Source organism: Perca flavescens, chromosome 6 (assembly GCF_004354835.1).
Source record: "Perca flavescens isolate YP-PL-M2 chromosome 6, PFLA_1.0, whole genome shotgun sequence".
In the NCBI taxonomy this organism is placed as follows: domain Eukaryota; kingdom Metazoa; phylum Chordata; class Actinopteri; order Perciformes; family Percidae; genus Perca; species Perca flavescens.
The window spans coordinates 22253505-22278014 of NC_041336.1; the positions used below are offsets into that span (position 1 = coordinate 22253505).

At 39.5% G+C, this 24510-nt stretch overlaps 5 protein-coding genes across 8 annotated transcripts in view; 3 read left to right on the forward strand and 2 right to left on the reverse strand.

Moving 5' to 3' along the window:
- The window catches only part of kmt2bb (lysine (K)-specific methyltransferase 2Bb), a 29789-nt gene extending 23688 nt beyond the window's left edge, over positions 1–6101 (reverse strand). Inside the window, exons 1-4 of one of the 2 annotated variants that reach the window (XM_028579513.1) lie at positions 5722–6101; positions 4054–4132; positions 352–3891; positions 60–241 (exon numbers count right to left, since the gene is read on the reverse strand). In XM_028579513.1, the coding sequence (XP_028435314.1) occupies positions 60–241; positions 352–3891; positions 4054–4132; positions 5722–6027 (4107 nt within the window). In that variant the 5' untranslated portion in view covers positions 6028–6101. Of the gene's footprint in view, positions 1–59; positions 242–351; positions 3892–4053; positions 4133–5697 lie in introns of both variants that reach the window. The other variant, XM_028579512.1, reaches the window with a different exon arrangement.
- Positions 6102–7327: 1226 nt separating this feature from the next.
- Positions 7328–9830, forward strand: psenen (presenilin enhancer, gamma-secretase subunit). Of its 2 annotated transcripts, none has more exons than XM_028579587.1 (4): positions 7328–7469; positions 7846–7923; positions 8212–8316; positions 9230–9830. In XM_028579587.1, exons 2-4 carry the CDS (start codon positions 7863–7865, stop codon positions 9367–9369), a joined length of 306 nt encoding a protein of 101 aa, XP_028435388.1. In that variant the 5' UTR covers positions 7328–7469; positions 7846–7862; the 3' UTR covers positions 9370–9830. The 2 variants fall into 2 exon arrangements, with proteins under 2 accessions (XP_028435388.1, XP_028435387.1); XM_028579586.1 differs by having other exon boundaries at positions 7329–7469; positions 7843–7923.
- A 1288-nt stretch (positions 9831–11118) lies between these two features.
- On the forward strand, positions 11119–13033 carry hspb6 (heat shock protein, alpha-crystallin-related, b6). Of its 2 annotated transcripts, XM_028579585.1 has the most exons (4): positions 11119–11292; positions 11381–11538; positions 12203–12325; positions 12422–13033. In XM_028579585.1, the coding sequence occupies exons 2-4, from the start codon at positions 11383–11385 to the stop codon at positions 12581–12583; spliced, it is 441 nt and encodes a 146-aa protein (XP_028435386.1). In that variant the 5' UTR covers positions 11119–11292; positions 11381–11382; the 3' UTR covers positions 12584–13033. The 2 variants fall into 2 exon arrangements, with proteins under 2 accessions (XP_028435386.1, XP_028435385.1); XM_028579584.1 differs by lacking the exon at positions 11119–11292 and having other exon boundaries at positions 11299–11538.
- On the reverse strand, positions 12942–19316 carry proser3 (proline and serine rich 3). The gene is made up of 14 exons (XM_028579524.1): positions 18653–19316; positions 18490–18505; positions 18296–18404; positions 17917–18191; positions 17534–17685; positions 17339–17415; positions 16690–16775; positions 16480–16610; positions 16059–16273; positions 15468–15955; positions 14679–14874; positions 13670–13841; positions 13272–13353; positions 12942–13088 (listed from the first exon to the last, which is right to left on the reverse strand). The coding sequence occupies exons 2-14, from the start codon at positions 18498–18500 to the stop codon at positions 13043–13045; spliced, it is 2040 nt and encodes a 679-aa protein (XP_028435325.1). The 5' UTR covers positions 18501–18505; positions 18653–19316; the 3' UTR covers positions 12942–13042.
- Positions 19025–24046, forward strand: lin37 (lin-37 DREAM MuvB core complex component). The gene is made up of 10 exons (XM_028579575.1): positions 19025–19115; positions 19537–19583; positions 19821–19896; positions 19988–20038; positions 20207–20236; positions 20444–20529; positions 20694–20854; positions 22733–22864; positions 22969–23042; positions 23674–24046. Exons 2-10 carry the CDS (start codon positions 19550–19552, stop codon positions 23759–23761), a joined length of 732 nt encoding a protein of 243 aa, XP_028435376.1. The 5' UTR covers positions 19025–19115; positions 19537–19549; the 3' UTR covers positions 23762–24046.
- Positions 24047–24510: the final 464 nt, after the last annotated feature.

A 24510-nucleotide genomic window follows, 5' to 3' on the forward strand; every position in this document is an offset into this window, starting at 1 on the left:
GTGAACAATTAAAGTGTACAATGACAGAGATCATGTGCTTGCGGTGATCATGACCTTACCCCAGATGACTTAAGCTGTTTCTGCTGGTCAATCTTAATGAGCTGGACCTTGGCTTTCCTGAGGAGATTGAACATTCTTTTATTTGCACCAGTGAGGCGCGCTCTTTGTGTAGCTCCCTTCTCCACAGATCCAGGATAATTGCCTTCACCTGCGCCTGAGTTCTGTTCTGACTGCAGCTCTCCTGTAGAGATAAAAGTAATATATGACCATAACATTGGTCCATTATAAGTAATAAAGCAAAGGTTTGTTTATCATTTAATACTCTGATGCTTTTTAAATAATTTTGCTTACCTGAGTGCTGTTGGGCAGTGTCTTTCCCTGTTAAATCCTCCTCTTTCCCATGCTGAAATGCAAGGGACTTGAAGTTCATAGTCCTAACACACACAGAAACTTTTCTCACCACTCCAGGAGAATCAAGGTCTTCTATCTTGAGCTTGGATTTGTTTTTCCCTGCATTTGTACTCCGTTGCCTAAGGCTGATGCTCATGGCCTCATCATCGAGTCCTTCTGCTAAATCAACAGGAGGCTGAGGAGGTTTACTCACACTCTCTGTCTCTGTTGTGATTTTGCTCTTAGGAAGTCCCATGTGCGACTTCTTTAGTCTTTGATAAATCTTAAGGTGAGCCGCTTGTTTATTAAACTTAGGGGAACTTTTCTTTTTCTGGGCATCCAGGACGTCAGTAGATATTTCTGTGGGCTTATCAACTGGTGTAGATAAAAACAGATCCTCACATTTGTCCTCTGAAGTTTTTTCCAGTGTGTACACTTCCTCGCTCGACTCTTCTGGCACATGCCACTTGAAAGTAGAGTTCTTTAGAGACTTCTTCTTTTCAATTTTGCCACTATTTATCTCAGAAAATAGGCTGTCAGCAATATCAATGTCGTCATCTAGGTCCCGAGCTGAAAACAGATCGACATCCAATTGAGCTTCACTCAATAGGTCTTCCTCGTCAACCGGCAGGATTGGGGATATTGCTCTGCCTGTCCCGTCATCTCGCCTCTTCCCCGGGCGCATTGGCAAGCCTAATTGTAAACCCTTCTTTGGTGAGTTTCTTCGAGGCAAGACCGACATTCCAGCGTCATCCATAAACCTTTGTGGGGTCTTGATCACACGTGAGGATCTGGCACTTACAACAGGCATAATGAAGTGCTTGATGTTTTTAACAAACTTTGATTTACCAGGCTGGGCATCTACAACATTTGCTTGTCCACCATCGATTAATGTGTCTGTTTCTTCCTGCTTTAAACTATCATTGCCAACCCCCATTTCCATCAGCTTAGAAATTATTTTAGAATGGGGTTTTGGCCTTTTAGAACCAATAAAATGAAGGCCTGAAGGTCTCTTTTTGTACTTTTTATGTACTCCAATAAGTTTGGAGCTTGGGGTTGGTGTTATAATTGCCAATGGGGTGGAAATGTCACTCTCCCTCTCAACAATTTCTTGACTTTCAGATAATTTAAGTGGAGCAAATTTTCCATCTGTGCTCCTGTGCCTGTGTTTCTGACGCTGCCCAATCAAACTTTTACGCCTCTTTTTTACTTTTCTGAGAGATTTCTTTTGTCGGCGCGATGTTTTTGGGTCACTTGCTTGACTTTCTTCCAGCAAAAATGGTTGACTATCTATCAACTGAATGTCGGTTTCCTCTTTTACCGGTGGCTGTATCTGCACTTCTTCCACTGACACAGTGTCCTGTTTTGCCTCAGGCTGGGTGCAATCTATTGTTTCTGACTGACTGACTTCTGCTACTAAAGACTGAGTATCCTCCTTGAGCACAGACTCCGTGATAGTAGCTTCAACTGTAGCCAACTCTGTGCTGACAGCAGTTTCAGGAGAGACAACCACCTTCTTCCTTTGAACAGACCTCTTTTTCCCTAGTTTATTATTTCTACATCTTCTAGGTTTGGAAGGCATTGGTTTGGCCTCTTTGATCTGCGGTTCTACCTCATTCTCCACCTGCTGTGGAGAATCTTCAACTGGCACTGGTGAGGGATCATCTGCAATCTTTGAGGAAACCTCATCAGGAACTTCAGTGGAGTTTAAACTGGTCACCTGTGAGGGATCCTCAGCCAAATCCTGAAAGGAGTTTTTAGGAAGACCATGTGAGCTTGAATCTTCAGTTGATGCCTGAAAAGTGTCTTCAACATGCACCTGCGGCGTTTCTTCATCCTGTGGACTTGTTCTAAGCCTCCGTTTCTGAGTGGTCACTGGCTTATGACTGACAGACTTTGTTTGTGGTAAATCACAGCTTGGTGTCCTCCTCCTCAATCTCCTCGTTGGTGTGACTTGAGTATCCAGACATGATGATTTATCCTCATTAACTTCACTTAGATCTTTCAGAACATCCTCTTTCTTTTCAGACACAGGGCTAACTTGCTGAATCAAAAAGGATGGCTTTGAGCTTTTATATTTCCCAGGAGAGGAGACCTTTTTGATCTGAAGAGGTGGAACTTTCCCGCAATCCGTTTTAGTCATTTCTTGTGGAGGTGTTTCATTCACGTGTTCCACTTCAACTTCCACCTGTAAAGTGGACTTTTCCTCAATTGACACGTCAGCCTTGTTTTGGGAACACTTCTCATTATTGTCCAAGCTTTTACTCTCTTGGGGGGCTGAGTTTTCCAGTTTGGATTTTTTATCCATCGCCTTCAAACTCTTGTTGACACTGGTGTCACAAAAAGTGGACTGATCCACCTTACTCACAGTCTTCTCAGTTACTTTGACAGTGTTTTCAGCCCCCTTTGTCTGACTTTCTTCCTTCACTAAAGTTAAAGTCCAGACAAACTTTTTTCTCAGTTTTTTCTTTCGAGTTGAGTTTTTCCCACTGGCCTGTGCATCATATTTTGGGTTTCTGACCTTCAACAACTTTAAACTCGGCACCCGCATTTCCTCATTTTTCAAAGCCAAACTGTCATCGGATTGTACAGCTATATGATCGGTCTCTTTCGATGATGGACCATGGTTTTCTGGCACCGTAGCATCCTTATTCAGCCTCTTGCTTTGCCTTTGTCTGCCACTTCTCGCTGATGGTTTGCTCTTCACTGTTGGAGAAACTTCTGGCTTTGACTCCACCAGAATGGGATCACTTTTACTCAGACTTTCTGGTTCAGCTGCACTGTCTGAGACTGTTTTAGTGAGTGGGTTAGTGACTCTATTGCTCCTACGAGTGACTTGTTGATTAACTTCAGAACCTTGCTCTGTCACAATTTCCTTATGCTTTAATTTCTTTGCATTCGTTTTTGGCTCTACAGTCCCACTCTCCTTTACAGTCTCAAATAGATCGGATGATTTTCTCTCTTTTGATTTTTGGTCATCAACCACAACTTTGCCGCTTGTCTGGCAGACAGGCTTGGTTGTCTTTGAAGCAGATCTCCCACGCCTTCTTGCAGGTACAGTCCCCCCTCCCTTATCTTCTGTGCCATATTTATCCTCATGCGGTTCAGTTTTTAATTTGACATGAGCACTTGAAATCTGGTCGCCCTGAATGTCCTTGGCTTTGGGCTGATCCTGGATTCCTTTTATCTTTAACTTCTTTGCAGATTTTTTATGAGACTCCTTTACGGTTTTCATTTTCTTTTTGGCCACCAACTTTATAGTAATCCTTGGTGCTGCTGATGAGGCCCCGCTTTTAGTAGACTGCCGATCCATGGTGGTTTTTCCTTTCGAAATTTTCCTGCAATCCTTTGCAGGCTCTGCTTCAGGAGATAAGCTGTGTGTTTCCTCCAAAGATTTTACATCTTTTACAGGGTCAGGTGAGGTAATATCTGCCTCCACTGCTAGCGTTTTAAGCGGTAGCTTCTCACTTTGTCGTTTAGATTTTGTGTTGACAGCATCACCTACAAATCAAAAACATTTTAAATATTTTAAAAATTCATGGGAATTCTGGGAATAGAAAACAACCCTTTTTCATATTGTGTTGCATGCTTAATCCAAACGTATGTGTTGTTTATAAATCACAACAAATACTTCATGTGGTGCATTCATATATTTTTCTTTACCTTTGGAAGGGTTTTGTCGTGACCACAAAGGTCCTTTGGAGCCGTTTCTCTCAGCTTCAAATCCTCTGAAGTCGTCTCCCTTGAAAAGTAAAAACAGATCATTAACACTTGAGTCAAAGTAACACCACTCTGCTGGAGGCTGCCGAACCATCAGCAAAAAACAATTAATTTAGAATTCCAGAGCATGGCATTAATTGTATCCAGTATCCACTGCACCGTAGATGGAGGAACACTGATAATGGCTCTGAAAGCTCATTATGAAGAATGGATTCATGTCGAGCATAATGAGTTTAGCAATATACCTAACATAACAATTTATTTATCATAGCATATTGGACCAACAGCTATGTCAAATAATAAAAAACTGTGTTACTTGGTTAAGAAGTTACAGCAATAACATCAATGATAGACACATTTTTCCACATTCAAAACAACTTTTTTCATTCATCTCATCCGAGTTGTAATACATAAACCATGAATAGAGCCTGCCTTAGTAACAACCAAAAGTGTATACTGTTTTTTTTTTTTTTTTTTTTTGGGGGGGACTCTTCCTGGATTTTTTAATTACGCAGTTACGTGTAATCTAGATTATTTACCACCTCATGCAAGATCAGAACTTTATAACATTTGTATGACTCACACTTGAGAAGTTAGGAAAAACTCCTACACTCCCTACAAAAAACTGCAGGGAAAGGTAGCTAGGTCTGTAATAACGATTCCCTCCAAGTACTGTACATCTCCCTCATGCTTGCAGCTGTGACTTGAAAGCCTACAAACAGCTCCACTCTTACGAATCAGGATTATACATTAACGATAAACATTGCATGTATTAATCGTATGGAGCAGTCAGTTCTAACAACAAGGGTGTAAGTAGCTTTGGCACACTTCTGCACCACCATTTAAACATGTCCTGTTTGGTAACATTAGCTAGCAGTTAGCCATCCCCTCTTCTCAAAAGCATTTAAACTCACTTCTGTCTGCAGAAAAGATAGCCAAAATGAAAACTTAACGTTAGTTATCTGAGTTTTTATATCACAGTTACCTCAGGCGGAGAAGTATGGTCCTAGAAAAAATTCTGTGTTCTACCTTATATAAGCTAGCTAGTTAAGCAGGCAACTGTGCCCGCATCTGGACAGCGTATGAAAACAGAACAGTTAGCCGCTAGCTGCTAGCCGCTGTGCAGGAGGCAGAGGCGCTAGCCGTCCCGTTCTTTGTGTTCGCTACTATTAGCTAGCTGCTACGCTGGCCTGATAACGAGCGGGCCATAGATGAAATAATTGCGATTCCTGTTTACAAATTGGCCCACTCACTCACTGGCTTTTAAAAAGATATTATACTCACGATTTCACGCTTTAAAATTTAAAACTACATGAGAGCAATTGAGAGAACAGTGCTAATGTAACTTCTCTGCTTAAGTGGTATTTTGTGTTGCGGCTGTTCATTAAATGTCATGGGAAGCTGCACTATGCTAACACAAATTAGCATGCAATGTTAGCTTACCAAGCTTGAAGCTAACGGTAGCCGAGCGAAGGGATGTTGACATTTCACCATGGTACTAACCTGTCACACTGCTGTGGACAGCACTCATACTTGCACATTTAACACTCACACAAAATATGAGAAGATGAAATAAAGAATACTAACTCCTGGGTCGGTTTGGGATCTCACCTCTTCACTCCCACTAGAGCTGTATCCAGCCTGGCCAAGGGTCTGGTGGCTCGCCTCTATCCCAAGTAAGCGCAAGTGAGACTGGTCTTCGTTTAACGATAGAACCTGGTTTGCGGGCCTTGGCCCTCCGTCAGTCACATCATCAGCTTCTGAGCTTGATCGTCCGAGTTGCCATCGCTTCTCGGAGCGCAAACGACTGCGTGACGACCAAGGCCGACCGGGGAAACGACCTCTGGCCGTAGCGGTTCCACCTTGGCCTCCTACGGCAGCCGCGGTTGCTGATCCGCATCCCGCTGCCGCCATCATTGCTTCAACAACAACACACACCGACGGCTAGCAGTTCGAGGAGAGACAAGAGGGAAGGCGCGAGATGGGAGGGGGAGCCGCAATGCTACAAGGGAAGGTGAGTTTTTTCGGTGAGGCTTCAACGGTAGGTGAAAGTGGGTCGACCTCTGGTGGTGATTGTAGGCTACGTGACATCTCCAATCAGAAATGTGTACATATTGCATCTCAGAATATGACACTTCGCTAGATAGATATGAGTCCAAATCCTGATCACAACTAAAACTAACTCACTGATAATTTTTACAGCCAACTTGGTGTTTGCAGCATAAATGCCAAAGCTGCAAATGCTGCTAAAATGTTTTATTAAAGAACAGAAATATTGGTGAGGTAAAAGTCGCAAGACTTCTCAGTATATGGTATAGGGGGAATGCAGAGGCAGAAAATAAAGAAAAATAGTTACAGTTTGTTAGTCTGCTCTGATGATTAGTTCCCTGGCTCTAACACATTGCAAATACAGTAGATGGCAGTATGCATCTGCATTGTCACCAAAAGAAGCTTATGAAAAACAGGAAGAAGCAGAAATCTTCATCGATGAAAAATAATTCACTTTTATAGTGTTTATTTCTTTATGTTAAGTTCACGCGAGTAATTAAGGAAATATTTTTGCAGAATAAATTTGCCGAAACCGAGTAGTTCTATACTACAACAAATAGAAAGAAAAATCTCTTTTTCAATAATAATTTTGCTGTTGGCAGAAATAATCTGTTGATTATGAGTATGATTATATTGATTTATTTTTATTTTATTTTTCAAAAAAGTACTGGGTCTTGGCTTCAGACCTCTTAAATGTCCTTATTTCAGATTTGATGAGCAATTTGTCTAGTAGGCTATATTCAAACGAGGCAGTCAAGTGTGAGGTCTTCTGTAAGCAAACAACTGAGTGGGAACAGCATGTGACACAAAACTCTCAAGTCATACCCTTTCAGAGCGTTCCACAAAAAAGCTAATTAAAATATTACAAATATTTTGTCACACTGAATTTAAAATATGTGAAAAGAGACAGACCTACACAACAATTTGATTGGACGGGAGGTTAGTATAAGGATTGTTATAGCTAAATATATGGATAGGGACAGACAATGGGAGAAAGGACAACTTTATTAACCAGGCACGTAGGCCCATGATCCATCCATCAATATTCTTTAAACCGCTTATATAAACACGTGAAGCAAAATCATGTGACGCATGTCCCACACTCCAGTAAAGTAGGTGGCGGTATGCAGTGCAGGTTAGCGGGTGCTTGCCTTAAAAAAAAAAAAAAAAGACGAAGAAGAAGAAAGAAAGAAAGACGAAGAAGAAGAAGAAGGGAGGGAGGAAGGAAGTGTTTGATTTGTATTTAGCTAACTAGCTAGCTCATTTGCGACGATAAGATTATCTGACTTTGTTGGCCTTGTAAATATCAGGTAAAGTACCACATTAATATACAGTATTCTTGTCCCGAAATAATATCAAACGACTTCGCCCAGAATCTACAGAACGATGTAAGTTACTGCTACATATGTTTGTAGCAGTCGGAACAACCTAATGTTACGTTGCTAAGCTAACGAAATGCTAACGTTAGTCTGAGGTCAATTTCGAGTCATCTGACAATCCAAACTAGGCGCTAGCAGGTTGTTTATTGCTTGAATTTTATACAATTTAATTAAAATGACTTTGCTTTAGTCATACCTTGGCTAGTAGTCGATTGCGTTTCAAACTGAGACATAACTACATGTCACAAAAGTTTCATGTTTTTAAGTTGCTGGTTCTGCCCTATAACTTGTTTTCTTTCTGTAGCAGGATCCACCAAATTCACGATGAACCTGGAACGACTGCCCAACGAGGAGAAACTGAGCCTATGCCGAAAATATTATTTAGGTAAGAGTACTTAAAAATGGACAGGACAAGTACCGATACAAACATCGTTATATTCCATCAAACCTCCTCCCTTTGGTTTGTAAATGCTGGTAACAGCAAGTAGTGTTAACACCTGCCTCCATAAATTATACATTTATATTAAACTATCCTCCCTCTCACCAGTGAGCTGCATCAGATCATTTTAAAAGTGACTGGATGCCTTTTTGTAAAGCAAAGCATGAGCAATTTGAGTAGATGTGCCTAAATATGAATTCAGTAGACTTGTCATTGATGATGTTTTTTTCTCAGGTGGCTTTGCGTTTCTACCGTTCCTGTGGCTGGTCAATGTCGTTTGGTTTTTCAAGGAGGCCTTTGTAAAGCCAGTGTACAGCGAACAGCTCCAAATAAAAACGTGTAAGTGCCAGAACTGCTACTTCATTACCAGACATTTTACATAATTGGCATAGTTTAACAAAAAATAAGTATTTAGAAGCCGTATGTTTTAATGTTCACGTCTAGTTTCCCCCTCTAGTTATGCTGTGGCTCAACACTTGTTAGGACTCAGTTCATTCACTCATTACATTTTTAATCTAGTCAAGACATCCAGTAAAAAACCTCAAAGAATATGTTCTACATTCTGTTTACACACACTTAACAAGAATATGTGGGCATTATTGTTCCATCATGGTCAAACTACTGGGATGAAGTTAGGACATCTTCTAGTTCCCTTTAAATCCTGGATTAGATGGGACAGCTTTTCTAGGTGAAGAGAGTTGATTAAATGCTTTCTAAGCAGTGCTGGACAATGATTACATTTATATGTATATTATGGCTTGTAATGTAAAACTTTTATTTATAATATTCTTGTATCCATACATGAGATCAAAACATACTGAAGACCATTTTTTTTTTATTTAGGAAAACACACTAAAAAAAAACATTTAGACTCAATATGTGATTTATAAATACTTAGCGTGTTGACATACTGCTGCAAAAATAAATTCTGGGAGAATTTTCACAATTAATTTGATCTATGCCTAAACCTATACATGAGGACAAAATACTCATCACACATTTTGGGCTAGCTGACATTAACAGACAGTATATGTCCTTGTGGTTAGTATTTTCTGTTTGAAAAACAATATTTCCCCACATAAATGTGAGCCCATATTGACACATTTGGTTTAAAATGTGTACTTTATGAAACACTATGAAACACTTCATTTTTTTTAAAGAAAGCTTCAGGCAAAGCTCGTGCACGATATGATATACCTATGTGTTGATTGTTTAATGCAAAGTATTTGTCACTTGTGTTTTTCTCATCTAGATGTAAAGCGGTCAGCACTGGGGTTGCTGCTGTGGGTAACGGTACTCACTACCTGGATAACCATATTCCAGCACTTCAGAGCAGAGTGGGGGGAGGTGGGAGATTACCTCTCATTTACCATTCCACTGGGCATTCCTTGATAAATGTGTCTTTGTCAATGACAGAACTAATGATCCACTATAATGGACCAAAGAATGTTCCTTCTTTAACTACAGTGAACAATTCTGGTGATTTGTCTGGTCTTTGGAGCTAAATTCAACGGCTGAATCACATTAACAATAATCCCTTGTGTCTTCAAACGAGAAATGCTGTAGGATTTGAAAATTAATGTTTTTTTATGCTTGCCAAGGCATTTGAGAAAGTTTTTTTTTTTTTTTTTTTTTTTTTTAAATGTAGGCTAATTTTGTATAGCAGACTATAACTGTCATGACAGTATCTAATAATGACGTTCAGGACTTTGATGATTAATAGATACAACATGCTTTTTCCTTTTTTTTCTTGACTTATTGTGGAGTTTGATGTTTGTGTGTGATTGTGCACCCAAAACAATTTTTACATGTGTATGAATGACAAATTAAAAATAGGTCCATACCGCCTCCAAGTTACAGTGTTTTTACTCAATGCCCTGTATTTCCCATGGCAAGTTGATGATCTATTTTCTGCATATATACTCCTAATATTTTGCATTGTTACAGAAGGCTCCTAAAGTCTGGGCGATCACTGGCGCCTGTTGTGAAACCCAATAACTTAATCCCTCCAAATGTCCCCACTTCCCTATCATCCTATATGAGTCATAACATAATCAGTGCCATTTTTAGTCACTCCAGTCAAAGCTTAAGTGACAGGTTCTACATTACTAACAGGGAGAACATGTGCCCAGCATATAAGCGGCTGACCCTTACTAGCGTGTGCCAAGAACAAGTCAAAAGTATCATCATGTACCATGCTTTTATGATGTAGGGAGTCCCTAATAAAACTGATTTACAGGGAGTAAATTAAAGAATCCTTTTACGGACATTGTTTCCGAGTGTGTTATGTTTTATGTGTGTATGCTGATTGAAGAGATGGAAAGTAACATTTACTCAAGTACAATTTTAAGGCACTTCCACTACACTTCAGAGGTAAATATTTTACTTTTTACTTAACAAAATTATTTGACAGCTACTTTCTTTGCTGATAAAGATTGTAAACATAAGCCATATTTATAAATAAAACATAAAATCTGATGTATTGTTATAGATTAAACTAACTAGTAATATGTAAAGTAGTTCAATTTAAGGACAGGACCACATTTTCTGCATTGTATTTTATTCTATTTTTTACCTTTGATACTTCCAAGTACATATAGCTGATAAACTTTAATTATTGAATGCAGGACTTCGACTTATAATGGAGTATTTTTTTACATTGAGGTGTTGCTACTTTTTCTTAAGTAAATGATCTGAATAGTTTGTTCCACCACTGTGAGAGTGAGTGATGGGGGGGAAAGCACATGCTCTGGCATGTGTTGGGGACGTTCCTGCTGTCACTGTCTGTCTGGCATCAGCTCACGAGGGTTAACAACATCTCTTTTGAACTTATTTTTGGATAGACCTTCCTTGACAACCGACCTTAAGCATATATTTCGTAAGAGGTCTTATAAGAAAACAGTTTGTATCGGTGGCATTAACCCTAGGAATAAACTGCAGGCTACAACATTGGTAGGCTAATAGCTAATAAACACATCCATTGCCAATGAGCTCACAACAGCTGCGTCACTCCCAAAACAATTCATTCTTATCCAAAATGGTCCTGCCTGAACACCCAAGGGTACGCATCCAGAACATAACAGAGGCAAGGTGCCCCACTATGAATTCCCAACTAATTACGCAACTCCAGTATAAAACACACACACAGTCAGTCAGTCACGTCAAGCATCCAGAGGGCAAGGAGCTTGGAGTCAGACAGACCGGCGCACCAGTGCATCATCGGTACTCACAGTACTGCTTTAGGACTCACCACAAGCAGTTAAACAGGGGCTGTCCTTTCCCGCACACTCATTTAGACAGGGAATATAAGAAGAGGTAGGTTGTGGTCAGTGTTGTATGCCTTGTAGCCTCAACTGCTCTCAAGTCAACTCTCCTTTTTTAATTTTTTCCCCCTACTGATTAGAAATGGACTTCTTCCTGCCACCCAATCTGCCAGATGGTGGTATCCCATGGGAGAAGGTTTTACCACCTCTTATTCCTCGGCTCAATGGGACTTATGGACAATATAATTGGTCTCCGAAATTACTAATGCCAGAGACTGATAATACCAGCTCCGCAGAGGTAGGTCATAGTCACTTATGTTAAGAAGTTAATATACTGGCTCAATAGAACTGCATGGAAACACAATTAAAACACAGTGATACCAAATAACCTTTTACAATAGTAATTTGAAATTGAAATATATGTACAGTATATTAACACATGTATATTGACTCCAGGTCCTAGCTTTTTAAAAAAAAGCATCTGCCTGATGACCTGAGGTCCATCACAACTGCGTCTGCATTCAAAAGCAAACTCAAAACCTTTATTTTTTCAGACATTTGTTTAATTACAGTGTGTGTGTGTGTGTGTGTGTCACACTTGTAGGTCTTGTTTTTTGTTCATTGTCTTGTGTATTTGTTTTAGTGTGTATGCTGTTTTTAATGTGAAGCACTTTGGGTTTAGGTGTAATGAAAGGTGCTATACAAATAAAATTGACATCTAACAGTCATTTTCAACAGCTGAAAACCCCGATTTGCAGCTGAAAGCTAAAAAAACAAGTAGAAATGTTCTGTCAGACTACTGTTTCCAAGGTGAAGAATGAACTTTTACGCTCAAATATCATTAAGGAGATCTATTTAGTACATGGTGATGGCAAATAGGGCTTTTTTTTGGGCTATTTGCTGTGATTAGAAATATTTTATTTCTATATAATAATACACTGTATTTCCACTCCTGTTGGTAGGTTAACTGTGACAACAGTGGTTTTACAGTTAAAGTTGATGTAAAGCACTTCAACCCAGAGGACCTAATGGTCAAAGTAACAGGAGACTTTGTGGAAGTGCAAGGAAAGCATGAAGAAAAAAAGGTTGGTATTCTGGAAGGAACATCGATGTATTTTGTGGTTTATTTGCAATAGTTAAGATTGGTCTTATCCTCAAAACTTTTCTTAATGTGTTGTTAGAAGGATGGTCCAGGGGTTACAACACGGCAGTTTAACCGCCGCTACCGAATCCCAAAGGGAGTGGACACCATGGCTTTGGAGTCAGCGGTCTCTCCAGATGGCATCCTTATCATATCTGCACCGATGCTGCAAACCGAGGACTCCAGAATCCTGACCAAATAACATTAATACCAAGCACTCAAATCTCAACCATCTTCACTGTGTATGAGAAAACAAGTGTAATAGAAGCCTTTAGGAACTCACAGGAACATGCAGGAATAACTTCAGGCTCATTTATCCACAGCAACACTCAACGTGTGCCAAAACACCCATTTGTTCTTTTCCTGGCACTGTTCTAATATTCCCTGCTCTCTGAGGTTTGTATATACTGCTCTGCCATTACTCATCAATCTTACATGATGTTTCAAGGAACCAGTCTTTGTAAATATTCTGCATTTGAAAGCTGAAATTGCTGTTTTTGTTTGTGCAACTTTTGTAAAATGCACTTTATTGTAATTGTGATTAATGATGCACACAAACATATCTCCAAACTTTTTAATGTGGCAATATTTCTTCAAAAATAAAAACAAAATTATTTTATTTCTTTATAAAATAAAAAGTGACTACATCAAGTGCCTCTTGTCAACGTTCAAGTAACTTGTCGCTCTGTAACACAGAGTCCACTTCACTAAAAGGAAAAAATACAGAAGATTAGTTTTCTGGAATGCCGAGTGCTATGTTTAGAAGATTCTAACAGCTACAATTCTTATGATTTAAGATGACTGGCCTTCTACGAAGAACATCATTTTACATAAATGATGACAATCAATTTGGCTAGCTGAGCAATTTCAATTATAGGTTATTATTTTACCTGATCTGCTCCTTTACCCATCTTCTCTGCTTTCGAAGGACTTGTAATAAAGGGTCATCTTCAAACTCTTTTTCATCTGAATCTGAAAAAGGACAAAACAGTACTGTTGAAGAGGGTTCATAATGGAATATAATCAGAGGACCAACGTTAGAAGTTATTGTTTTGTTATTTAAACCCCCGAAAGACAGTATGAAGTTATGACTAAAGGGAAGTTTAAAATGGATCACAAATGTTACAGCACAAAAAAAAAAAAAAAAAAAAAAAAAAGAGAAAGTTCTTGAGGATTTGACCTTAAGGCTTGTGGCATGTTGGGAATGGAAACTAATCATAGGTCAGAATATATTCTCCACGATTAATTACAGGCTAAAGGTTGGGGCTCTTTGCTGCCATAAGCTCACCTTCAGCTTCTTGCAGCAGCTGTGAAATGACCTCCATTGAGTTCTGTGCATTGCATGGCGGAACTGAAGAATGTGGCGGTGCAGAGGAAGTGCAGGTAGGTGAAACCGACGAGTCAGGGTTCCTTTGTGCTGGAGATGAATCCACCGTGGGAAACAATACCTTTGAAACTACCTGTCAATGCCCAATGAGAAAATCCTACTGGTTAATGCAGCTTCTGATTACCATGACATCCCCAAGTGATGATGTAGGACATCTAAACAATACAAGGTGTGCAGAGTGATGGCAGCACCATTCAATATCTGTAGTAAATGGAGTATATTTAAAGAATGTGTGCCATTTTTTCCATGACATTCTAACAACTTAAATGATTTAATAGGACAATGTCTCACAAACACACAGTCTACTGAAGACACCTTAGAAGAACTCAAGTATAGGTTTCTTGGATTTGATAATCACCTTGTGTAAACAATAGAGCCCGACCAATATATTGGCGGGCTGATATTATCGGCGGGCCGATATTAGGCATTTTCCAACCTATATTAGTATTTATAATGGCCGATAAATGAATATTTGAAAAATAAAATCAAAACAGACGCTCTTCAACCATGTTATGAGTGTTGGTGTTGCATAGTTTGTCCACCAGAGGGCACTCTACAAAATCCCTGTTGGCAACACTCGTGTTTAACCCTTAAGTGTCATATCTTAAGTTTTTTATATCGGATTTTTAAATCACCAAATATTTGTATCGATATCGGCCTTAAAAATCCTTTATCGGTCGGGCTTTAGTAAACAAGCGTGAATAACAACTTTAAGATTTATAAATTCTACTGTATTTTGAGCAGTAACACGCTGACATCTTTCACTTCTTCATAGTGCTGTGACTTATCAAGTTATGACAGCAGGAAAAACATTAAGACAAAATATATGCAGACAGCCTCCGTGGCTTCATATGGCCCTTGTATTAATCAAACTACATAGAGAGCATTAAAAAAAGATTAACTTGAGAACCTGTCCTAAGGCACTGTGGATTGGAGAAGAGGGTGGTGCATGATCGCCAGTACAGCGCTCACTGGGAATCCCCTGGCTTCCCTCCTGTTGCTGGTGCGCTGGCCACGGCATGACCTTATGACAGGAAACTCTTTGATGTGAAGAACTCCTGTTTGTAGAGCCAGGTCCATCAGCATGTTCCCCATCTGCAGTATATCTGCAAAAAAATTAAAATTATTTAAAAAGGTTATTATTAAAAAGGTCCCATGGCATGAAAATTTCACTTTGAGGTTTTTTAACATTAATATGCGTTCCCCAAGTGGCTAGAAATGGCGATAGGTGTAAACTGAGCCCTGGGTATCCTGCTCTGCCTTTGAGAAAATGAAAGCTCAGATGGGCCGATCTGGAATCTTGCTCTTTATGAGGTCATAAGGAGCAAGGTTACCTCCCTTTTCTCTGCTTTGCCCACCCAGAGAATTTGGCCCACCCATGAGAGAGAGAGAGACATCATGGCTTTCAAACGAGCAAAGTGGCAGTTGGTCAAGGCCACACCCCCACCCTCCACCTTGCCCCCCCCCTCTCTCCTCCTCAATAGTTACAGACACAGAACTGGCACATCCTAAGGAAAGCTCATTGTGGGACTGGCTCTAGTGGCTGTTCTGCACCAAGGCTGAATTTCGGGAAAGAGACTTCAGATACAGTATTAGAGGACCACTAAGGCCTATATAAAAGCATCCAAAGAGCAGCATGTCATGGGACCTTTAAGCATTCAGACTTGATTTCTTTTATGTGTGCATGTTTCAATACTACCGTGTTGATTTCTTCTGCTTTCTGATGGACGGAGCGGTCTTCCTCGCATTCTTCTCTGACTCTCTTGTCAGAGCATTCTCCCTCTCAGATCTTCTGTGGCGACTAAGCCCCGCTCCTTCTATAGCTCCAGATGAAGCCGGTCGTGGGGATGGCATAAATTCACAAATAATCTCATCCGTGAAGGTGTTCACCGAGTTCTGTGTCTTTTTTCGGACAACTTTTGTCGGAGACTCATCTTCACTTTCTGAAATGTTTTGTTGCGTGTTAGCATGAGACGACTGGATGGGACAGGGCAAGACATCACAGAGTAAATGCATATGGGCAGGAACATGGGCAACAGTCTGGGGATAAGAGACTGAAGAGCCAGGAGGTGGACCTGAAACTGGGGGACATGGTCCGGGGGCTTCTTTGGTCTCTGGCTGGGGAGCAGTGATGTGCGAATGTGAAGCTTTGTGTGAGAATTCAGGACGTTGTGTACTCTGATGTTGCTATAGATGATGCAAGAAAGAGGAAATCAAAAGGATTTAGAAAATCTGCAATAAATAAACAAAAAAACATGTAAATATACACATCATAAACTTTGACTCCAACCTTGTAAGCCGGTCCACTGGCTGAAGGATGGCTTGAAATGGGGGCTTGCCAGCTAAAAGTGGGACCATGCCGACTGGATTGTTGCAGGGACTGGGGCCACTCCCTGGCCTGCTCCATCTTTCTCCTTAAACGCCACTGGAACAAGATGTCTTCTTCCCGGCGTGTGGGAGGTACCAGTGAAGGAATGACACAGGAGGACACAGCTTGAACTGGGTCTGAAATGTTAATGTTAATAAACACATTGCACAATAACACTGACACAGCAGTTCAGTTTAAAAAAACAAGAATGGAAAAAGAGGAATCATCTACTACAAGTTGCATAATATAAAAAGAGGAATGGCATTGATCAAATTTAAATTCAAAAGAAAAAGTGACAAAATTCCAACTCTGAAATGAATATTACTCAACACTCTTGCCTCACCAGTAGATCTTATTAAACTGGGAATAACAGGTCTTCGTGCTGGCTCATCAACACTGACTGGAGAAGAGAACTCGGAGCATTCCAGGCCCTCTGAGCTGACAGGGATAGATCCATCACTCAGAGTACATTCACTGTTAGAAAGACAAAAAGTTATTTACAATTCAAGGTATGAATTAATTTATAATTAATGTTACTCGCTGGTCTTCATACCCTCTCAGCAGAAGTCTGCTGGCCTTTTCTTGAAGGTGTAGGATCTCGGTGTCATCTAATTCACCCCGATAGGTGTCTGACAAAATCTGAGAAACAAGGAGAACAGACAGAACACTCAATAAGCCACAGGTTTGCTCTTGAGGTTTCATTAAAAAGAACACTCACAATATTTTCTAAATGAATACAACTAGATAATTAAATATGCACCATTTGAGTGAAAAAAAAGAAATCTAAAATCAGTCACATTATCTGGCCTAATATTGTTAACAAACATACTGAGGTTATTTTGTGAGGGTGATACATTTGACATGAGCAGGTTGAACAAGCCATACATGTATCAAACTTGGCTGCATAAATGATGGCTTCCCAGATATTTAGTAAACACAGAGGTTTCCAAATGGACATGTGGTCTGGTCTTAAAATGCTAATGTTTATATGCACACTTAGTCTGTATAAGGAGTTTCTCCTGCAGGCACTGCTGCCCGGGCATTCAGACAAACTGGCATAAACAAGGGCAGGGTGCAGACAGGGTACAATCCCTTATAACAGCATACCCAAAGAATAAAAAAACAAGATGGAATAGTATCTGGTGGTTTGTTTTTACTTTTTAAAAAGAAATTAATCTACATTTGTAGGTAAATGCACTCACACTAAGCGATCCTCTGCACGGGGAAAGGGACCTGTCGTGTCGGCGCTGTCCGGCTGGACTGTAAATGGCAGGTCCATCTGTTCAGAGGAAGGGATTCCACAGAAAGATTTGACCAGCAAGGTTGCTTTCCACATTACAATTTAGGAGCTGGTGACAGTTAATAACCCCTACATAAAACAGTAAGCGAGAATGTACCTTTGTCTGTTGTTTTAGTTGGTGTTGAACTGCAGGGTGAAGATGAGGGTGACATCCACCAAAAAGGCAGCTGCTTCTCGCCAATGGCTGAGTGCATCTGCTGGCGCTCTTCTCGACTCTGCGGTCGACCATGGCGAAAGCGATCTATGTACCTGGGAGAGCAAAGGCCAATGCTGGCTATAAGTAGTGATTCAAATTATTATTTAAAAGAACCACTGACCAATAATAATGGTACAATAGCACTGTCAGTCATGCCTTACATATTGCAGCTTTTCACTGCGAGAAAAAGTTACAGATTGGTTTACGAGGATAACTTAGGGCATAGGCACCACTACGTTTGAGGGTTTGAGGGTGTTGACTTGAAACTACAAACAAAAACATACTTTGCCATTACGGAGTCCTGCTGAACTCCTAGCTCTGAGGTATCTGCGGATTGTCCTGCTCTTGCAGGCTGTTTATGTGTCTCCATGTCAGATGAAGTTGTACTGCTGGCAGGAGAAGATCCACACTCAGTGGAGGGCCAGGACTCTGCAAAAACAGGTTGTCCATCCGAGGCGGAAAAATGTTGGCCACGTGGCTCAACCAGCCGTTGGCTCTCTGGGCTCCGAGTGTGTAATTGTGGACTGGATCGCTGGTTTGAGCGTACAGGACTCAAAGTCTGCAAAAGAACAACAAAGAGACTGAAATATTTGCGATGACTTAGGAAAAGTAAAATAAGAATCAAATATGTCTTGCAGTATGATAACATTTATCGCTACATACTGTTTTTTTCTTTTTATTTGACAGGGACTGGTTGTGGGATGGGTGGTAGTATGCCTTCCCCACTCTGGATGCTGGTTGAAAGGGATTCTTCCTTGTAAACACAGGCCCACTGTGAAAACAAAACACTTCTGATATGACCAACTGTAACTATTGTTGAAGGTACTGAAGGTAAAAATGTGATCTTTAGATCTTACCTGGATTTCATTACAGCTTTAGAATGTCACAAGTGATTCATAGCACACAAGACAGGATGCACAGAAGAAGTTGCTTCAGTGTGGTTCTGATTTATACCTGATCCCAACTGAGTTCTTTGACAATAAATGATAGCTGGATCGGCATGTCTTACTTAGGTCTTACCGTAAAATAACAGTTAACTTAGAAAGACGAAGGCCACATCATCCGCCGGCCGTCTTTGTTGACTTGGCATGTCCACAAAAGAAAGTTACCATGGTGGCAAATGCCAGTACGACACAAATTGTCCATTAAATAGCAAATTAAGATGCAAAAGCGGGCACTTTAAAGATCTAGTCATGCAACGAGTCCGACTTTTTAACTGAAAACATAATTACTTAGCCCTTTCACACAAATGTAACACTATCGATGAAACCAGAAGAAAGCGCCACTGTTTATGCCGATCGTTATTTACTACAAGACTTACAACCAATAGGCACCGAGTTAAATATGATGGACATCAAATGTACCCAATCATGTGGAATGTCCTCACAGCACAAGCGCCAATCAGTTAATAGGAAACCGGCAGCGCGCGGAAGAGGAAAGTCTGCAAAGGATTGTTGATCAAAAACAAGCTAAGTTAGCAACGGTAATTTGAGCTAGTAAGCGCTACGGTCTGATACAATAATACAACGCCCAATCTGCAGTTTATTTCCTGTAAATGTATGGAAACCGCTAGGGGTAATCATTAGTCAGCTAATCGTAATATAGGTAAACGTAGATAACGCTGGGCTTGAGAAACTGGCTTTTGCGTTATCCAATGGTTACTGCTAACACAGAAGGTGGCTAACGTTAACGGATTGTAAACGGTTCTATCCTAACCGCAGCCAGCTAACGTTAGCAAGCAAACGTCCTAGCTAAGTTAGCTAGCTAGTATTGTCAAGTAACGTTAGCATAAGTTACAAGTCGGTATCAACCTATAAACACTGCATGGTCAACGATAGTGGTTAAATTAGTGGTTATAAAAGTCGGCGTTTTTCCTAATTAACGCTAACGCTAATACATTATAGAAAGGTGGAGATAATGCACCACGTCAAGATCAAGACTGAAAGGCCAGGTAAGTAACAGTTATCGTTAACGTTACTACATTTTCATCCCAAAGGCAATTTGATGTAAATGTCCTCCTGACCTAAGCTAGCCTATTGCATTTTGGTAACGCTAATCAATAACGTTAACTACTCAAATCCAGTAATAAAGTATGCTTTGAATATGAATTCTTTGGTGTGAGAGTTTTCAGTAGCTAGACGTTAATTCTTGCATCCACTGTTTACAACTTGTATTATTACTCCTGCAGATTTAGAGGGGGCTGGTGCACGGAGCAGATTGGATGCTGTGTTAAAGGGACTGGTAGAGAGGAGTGAAAATGAAAGGTCAGTGGAACTAATAATATTAAAATTTGAAACTCATCTAATCAATTGTTCTTCCTTTCCAATCAGACTAATATATTTGTATTTTGAACAGGGAGCAAAATGAGGGCGATTCTGGAAAAATATCAGCAGACTCCTTAAACAAGTATGGATCAAGGATTTGGATTTAAAATGTATTTGCCAATTTCGTAGAATGTATGATATACAGTAGTTTCTGCTGTGAAGTTAGTGAATATTTGTTATATTATTTCAACATTAAATAAAAAGTGTAAAGGCTTGTTTTTAGATTTCATGTTTCACTTGCTGTTTCTAGGGATTTGTCTCCATTGTCTGCTGGAAAAAGGCAAGTCATTTAATAATTCCATTTTTTTTTTTTTACAGTTTACAATTGTGGCTTAAAAAAAAAACATCTCACTGTGGTCCTGCCCTGTCAATGATTTTATAATTTCTCATTGACAAGTTGCATGTTTGCACAGCACACCATAATAGATGTAAAAGCAGTAACTTTTATGAATTTTTCTCTGTACCTATCCTTGCTTTGATTTCCCAGGCTGTCAGCTCGATTTCCACAGCACCGGCGGAAGAAGCGCAAAGAGATGGATGAGGGCATACCAGAGAGCAATCAGCACAAACAAAGTAAACTTATTGCATATAGAAAATAATTCTGCAACAAATAAAATTGTAGTATTTGTCCTTTTTGTCCCTCAGTTACTGTATGGTCACTTTTGCCTTTTTACTTCATTGTACAATTTCTCACCTTTTCTTTGTCTTCCCATTTTCTGTCTTTCTCCATTTGTTAGATGCTTACATTATTAAGTTGTTTGATCGCAGTGTGGATCTGGCTCAGTTCAACACCAGCACCCCACTGTATCCTATCTGTCGTTCCTGGATGAGAAACAATCCTTCTGTCCGTGTGCTGCCTGCTTTCCCAAGCCCCCCACACAGTATGGTGGAGGAAGAGGTGAGGCTATACGGTTATGCTGGATAACTTCAATTGTATTCAAAACATGTAAACATCACCACAAAGTCAAGTATAATTTTAAAGTTGTGCTTCACTGAAAACCGTGAAAGACTCATTAATTGTAGACTAGAATGGTGGCTTTTGTTGTGTTCCCTTACAGAGTAGGGAAGCTTATATTGTGGCCAAAAATGTTACAGAGAGCAGTATTATCACAATATTGCATCAAACTTGGGTATTGCTAATTAGGAAGTTGAAATATAAAAAAGGCCCTCAAACTTGATTGATTGATTGTCCCAAAGCAGTGACAGAAATTCTCCTTCGACAGGCCAACACACATTTTAAAACATACAAAACAGCAGCTGTACATTGTCTATTTTAAACAAATGGATTTTATCACACCTAACAAACACTAAAAAGTGAACGACTTAAATCATCATCAATTCAAGCAGGTTGGTTGTTTAAAAGCCCAGGACAGTTGACTGGCAAGTATTTAAAATGCAGCACTGTGTCCACAAAAGCCTAACATTGCTGGACAATGGCACACTAACTGGTACATGGGTCTCTCAAGCCAGAAGCACCTCTCTCCCTCAGTCTGACCAGCATTAGGGTGCTCTCTTGTGGCTCAGCAATTTAAAGCTGCTTCTGAAAACAAAAGTATTGTGCTGTGTTCACAGTCCCTCTGAAACGGGTGTCACGGTAATAATAATGGAAATTGTCTGCAGGTTTGTCACTACCAGTACGTTTCACTGCACTATCTATATATATATATATATATATATATATATATATATATATATATATATATATATATATATATATATATATATATATATATATATATATATATATATATATATATATATATATATATATATATATATATATATATATATATATATATATATATATATATATATATATATATAATATCTGGTATACTGGGTAATATCTGGTATACTGGGACACCCCTACTGCAGAGGGCAGTAACTGTAGTCGGCTTGATTATTTACGGTTGATGCAGTCATATAACTCTGTAACTACAGGTTTGTTGTTTAAGAGAGGGAAATTGCTTTTGAGTATTTCAGTTGTAATTTGTTATTTTGAGCACAACAAACTAATTTCCATCCCCACATTTTTTTTAATGTGTTTTAACTAGAGATGTTCCGATACCGATACCAGTATTGGTATCGGCTCCGATACTGCCTAAAACGCTGGTATCGGTATCGGGAAGTACTGGAGTTTATGCACCGATCCGATACCACGTAATAAAGCCCTAAAGAAAATCTACATTAAAGTAGTTTATTTATGTTCTTTTCCCGTTATAACGGACTGTTAAACTGGAGAATAAAAGAAAGTTCTGGGGCATTCATTGTTTGTGTTTGTTCATGTTTCACAAAGAGTTTAACCTGAGCCAGACCGACAACAAAGATAGAAATTATATCACATCCATACAGGGATAGTAGTATACAGCTGTTAAAACATAATGAAATATATTACACTCTGGTATCGGATCGGTACTCTGTATCGGCCGATACGCAAGTTCAGGTATCGGAATCGGTATCGGGAAGCAAAAAAGTGGTATCGGGCCATCTCTAGTTTTAACTAACCATGTAAAACCCCAAACTTAAAACTTTGAATCTGTGTCGTTATTATGATCAGTGATTGAGCAGAAAATTGCCTTTGAAACAGTAAAATGAACTGTTAATGAAATTTAACTTTTAAACAAAGTATTTACAAAAGTCCTTACAGACTTACTAGAAAGTATTAGTAATTTCTTAACTTCTTTAAAGATGTCATTATGCCATAGTCTTTGGGCATCGTAACGCCAGGAATAATATTGTGTAAATGTTTTCTTTTTACAAATCTTTCTTTTTCCAGCTTACCGATATGATCAATGGTAAAGGTCAGATTGTGTACAGACTCCCTCCTCCAACCTCCTGTCCAATCAGCACCTCTGGTGAACCCATCAATCTCAGGATCCCACAGACTGAAAAACCCACCGTTACCAAGGTTCTGTAAAATATATGCGTGAGAATGGCAGACATCTATTATTACATCAGATTCATTAGTTAAACGGGTAACTAACTAAATTTGAACATTTTGTCTTTCCACAGTTAACAGATTCAGTTCCTGTATCCGGTTCTCTCATATGTGACCACATGGAACGTTGGAAAAAGATAAGACAAAAGTATGTTCTTTGTGACAAGCAACTTGTTCTTGTTATTGGAAATAATCATTCACATTTTCATTGATGTTGTGTACTGTAGACCAGTGTTTCTCAAATGGAGGTATGTGTACCCCTAAGGGGTACTTTGGAGTACTGCAGGGGGTACGTGAATTCTTTGCAAAAATGCTAATTTTAAAATATGTCATGCATAATTCCTAAAATAATAATGAATTAAGTGATGGATTCTTAACATTTTGAAATGTAACATTTTAATCTTTTTGTTTAAAAAAGGTTGTTGTTTAGTGAATATCACTGCTGGCGCTGTATTGTACCTCTTTATATAGACTTTTTTTTTTTTCTACCAAAAATGTTTTGCGCTGGTCAGGGGGTACGTGGCTTAAAAAAGCAATTCAAAGGGGGTACAATATTGAAAAAAGTTTGGGAAACACTGCCGTAGACAACCCACCTCGAGGTCAGGGTCACACAAGAACACCCGTGTGTGTTCTTGTGTGACTTGGTCAACATGCAACGTAGTTGAATTGTTATGTTATGAAGTCAGGTTATCGTATACAATTTAAAACCTCTGAAACTTCTAAAAGTCCTGAATGAGTTGAGCTGACCCATAATGGTCCATTTTTTATTTTTTTTTCAGATGGAAGGAGTGCTCTAACAAGAACCAGTTAAGATACAGCGAGAGTATCAAGGTCCTTAAGGAGATGAAGGAGCTGTATGATCGCTAACTGGCTTGTACTGTAGCTCTCCACCACAGAATGGACTCCAGGAGCAATAGCTTAACAGTCAATGTTTGAACACACCTGCCATCTACAATCTGATTCCAAGGAAAGCATGAACACAACCTTGAGCCTTAAATAGACCATATGTCCTATGCATTGCAGAAAAAAATATTTTGAAGGATGTTTAAGTTTGTTGCAATTTCTTGTGTTCTGGTGTAATGTGTTCTTATTCATAAACATTCTGTGAAGATGTCTAAATAAATGAACTGGCTCTTCAGTTTTCCAAATACACACACACTTGTGCATCCTCATCATTAATAAGACAGATTAAAGTCCATTGTGGTGTCTTACACTTTAAGATTTGCTTCTTTCTCTTCAACACATACCTTTTCAGGACACAGCAACTACAATTAACTGAAAGAAGTCTGTCTTCAAGCTGGGGTAGGGACTTTATTTTTAGTGTTATTAGGCAAAAATTCCATAATCTTTCAGCATATTGTAATTCAAGTGGTCAGAGCAGGGCCAGCCTGAGGCTTTTGGGGGCCCTAAGCAGGATTTGGTTTGGGGACTCTCCACATTGTAATGTGTTGCCACTGCACTTGGCACTAAACCAACTTGTGTATTGTAAATATTAGTTTAAGCACTCATAATGTGCAAATAAGCATTTAAAGGCTAATGTGAGACCAATAAACAGCAACACTTTATCTTTAAATAGACCGGCTCTGTTATGAGCTATATTGTGGGACATTTCAAGC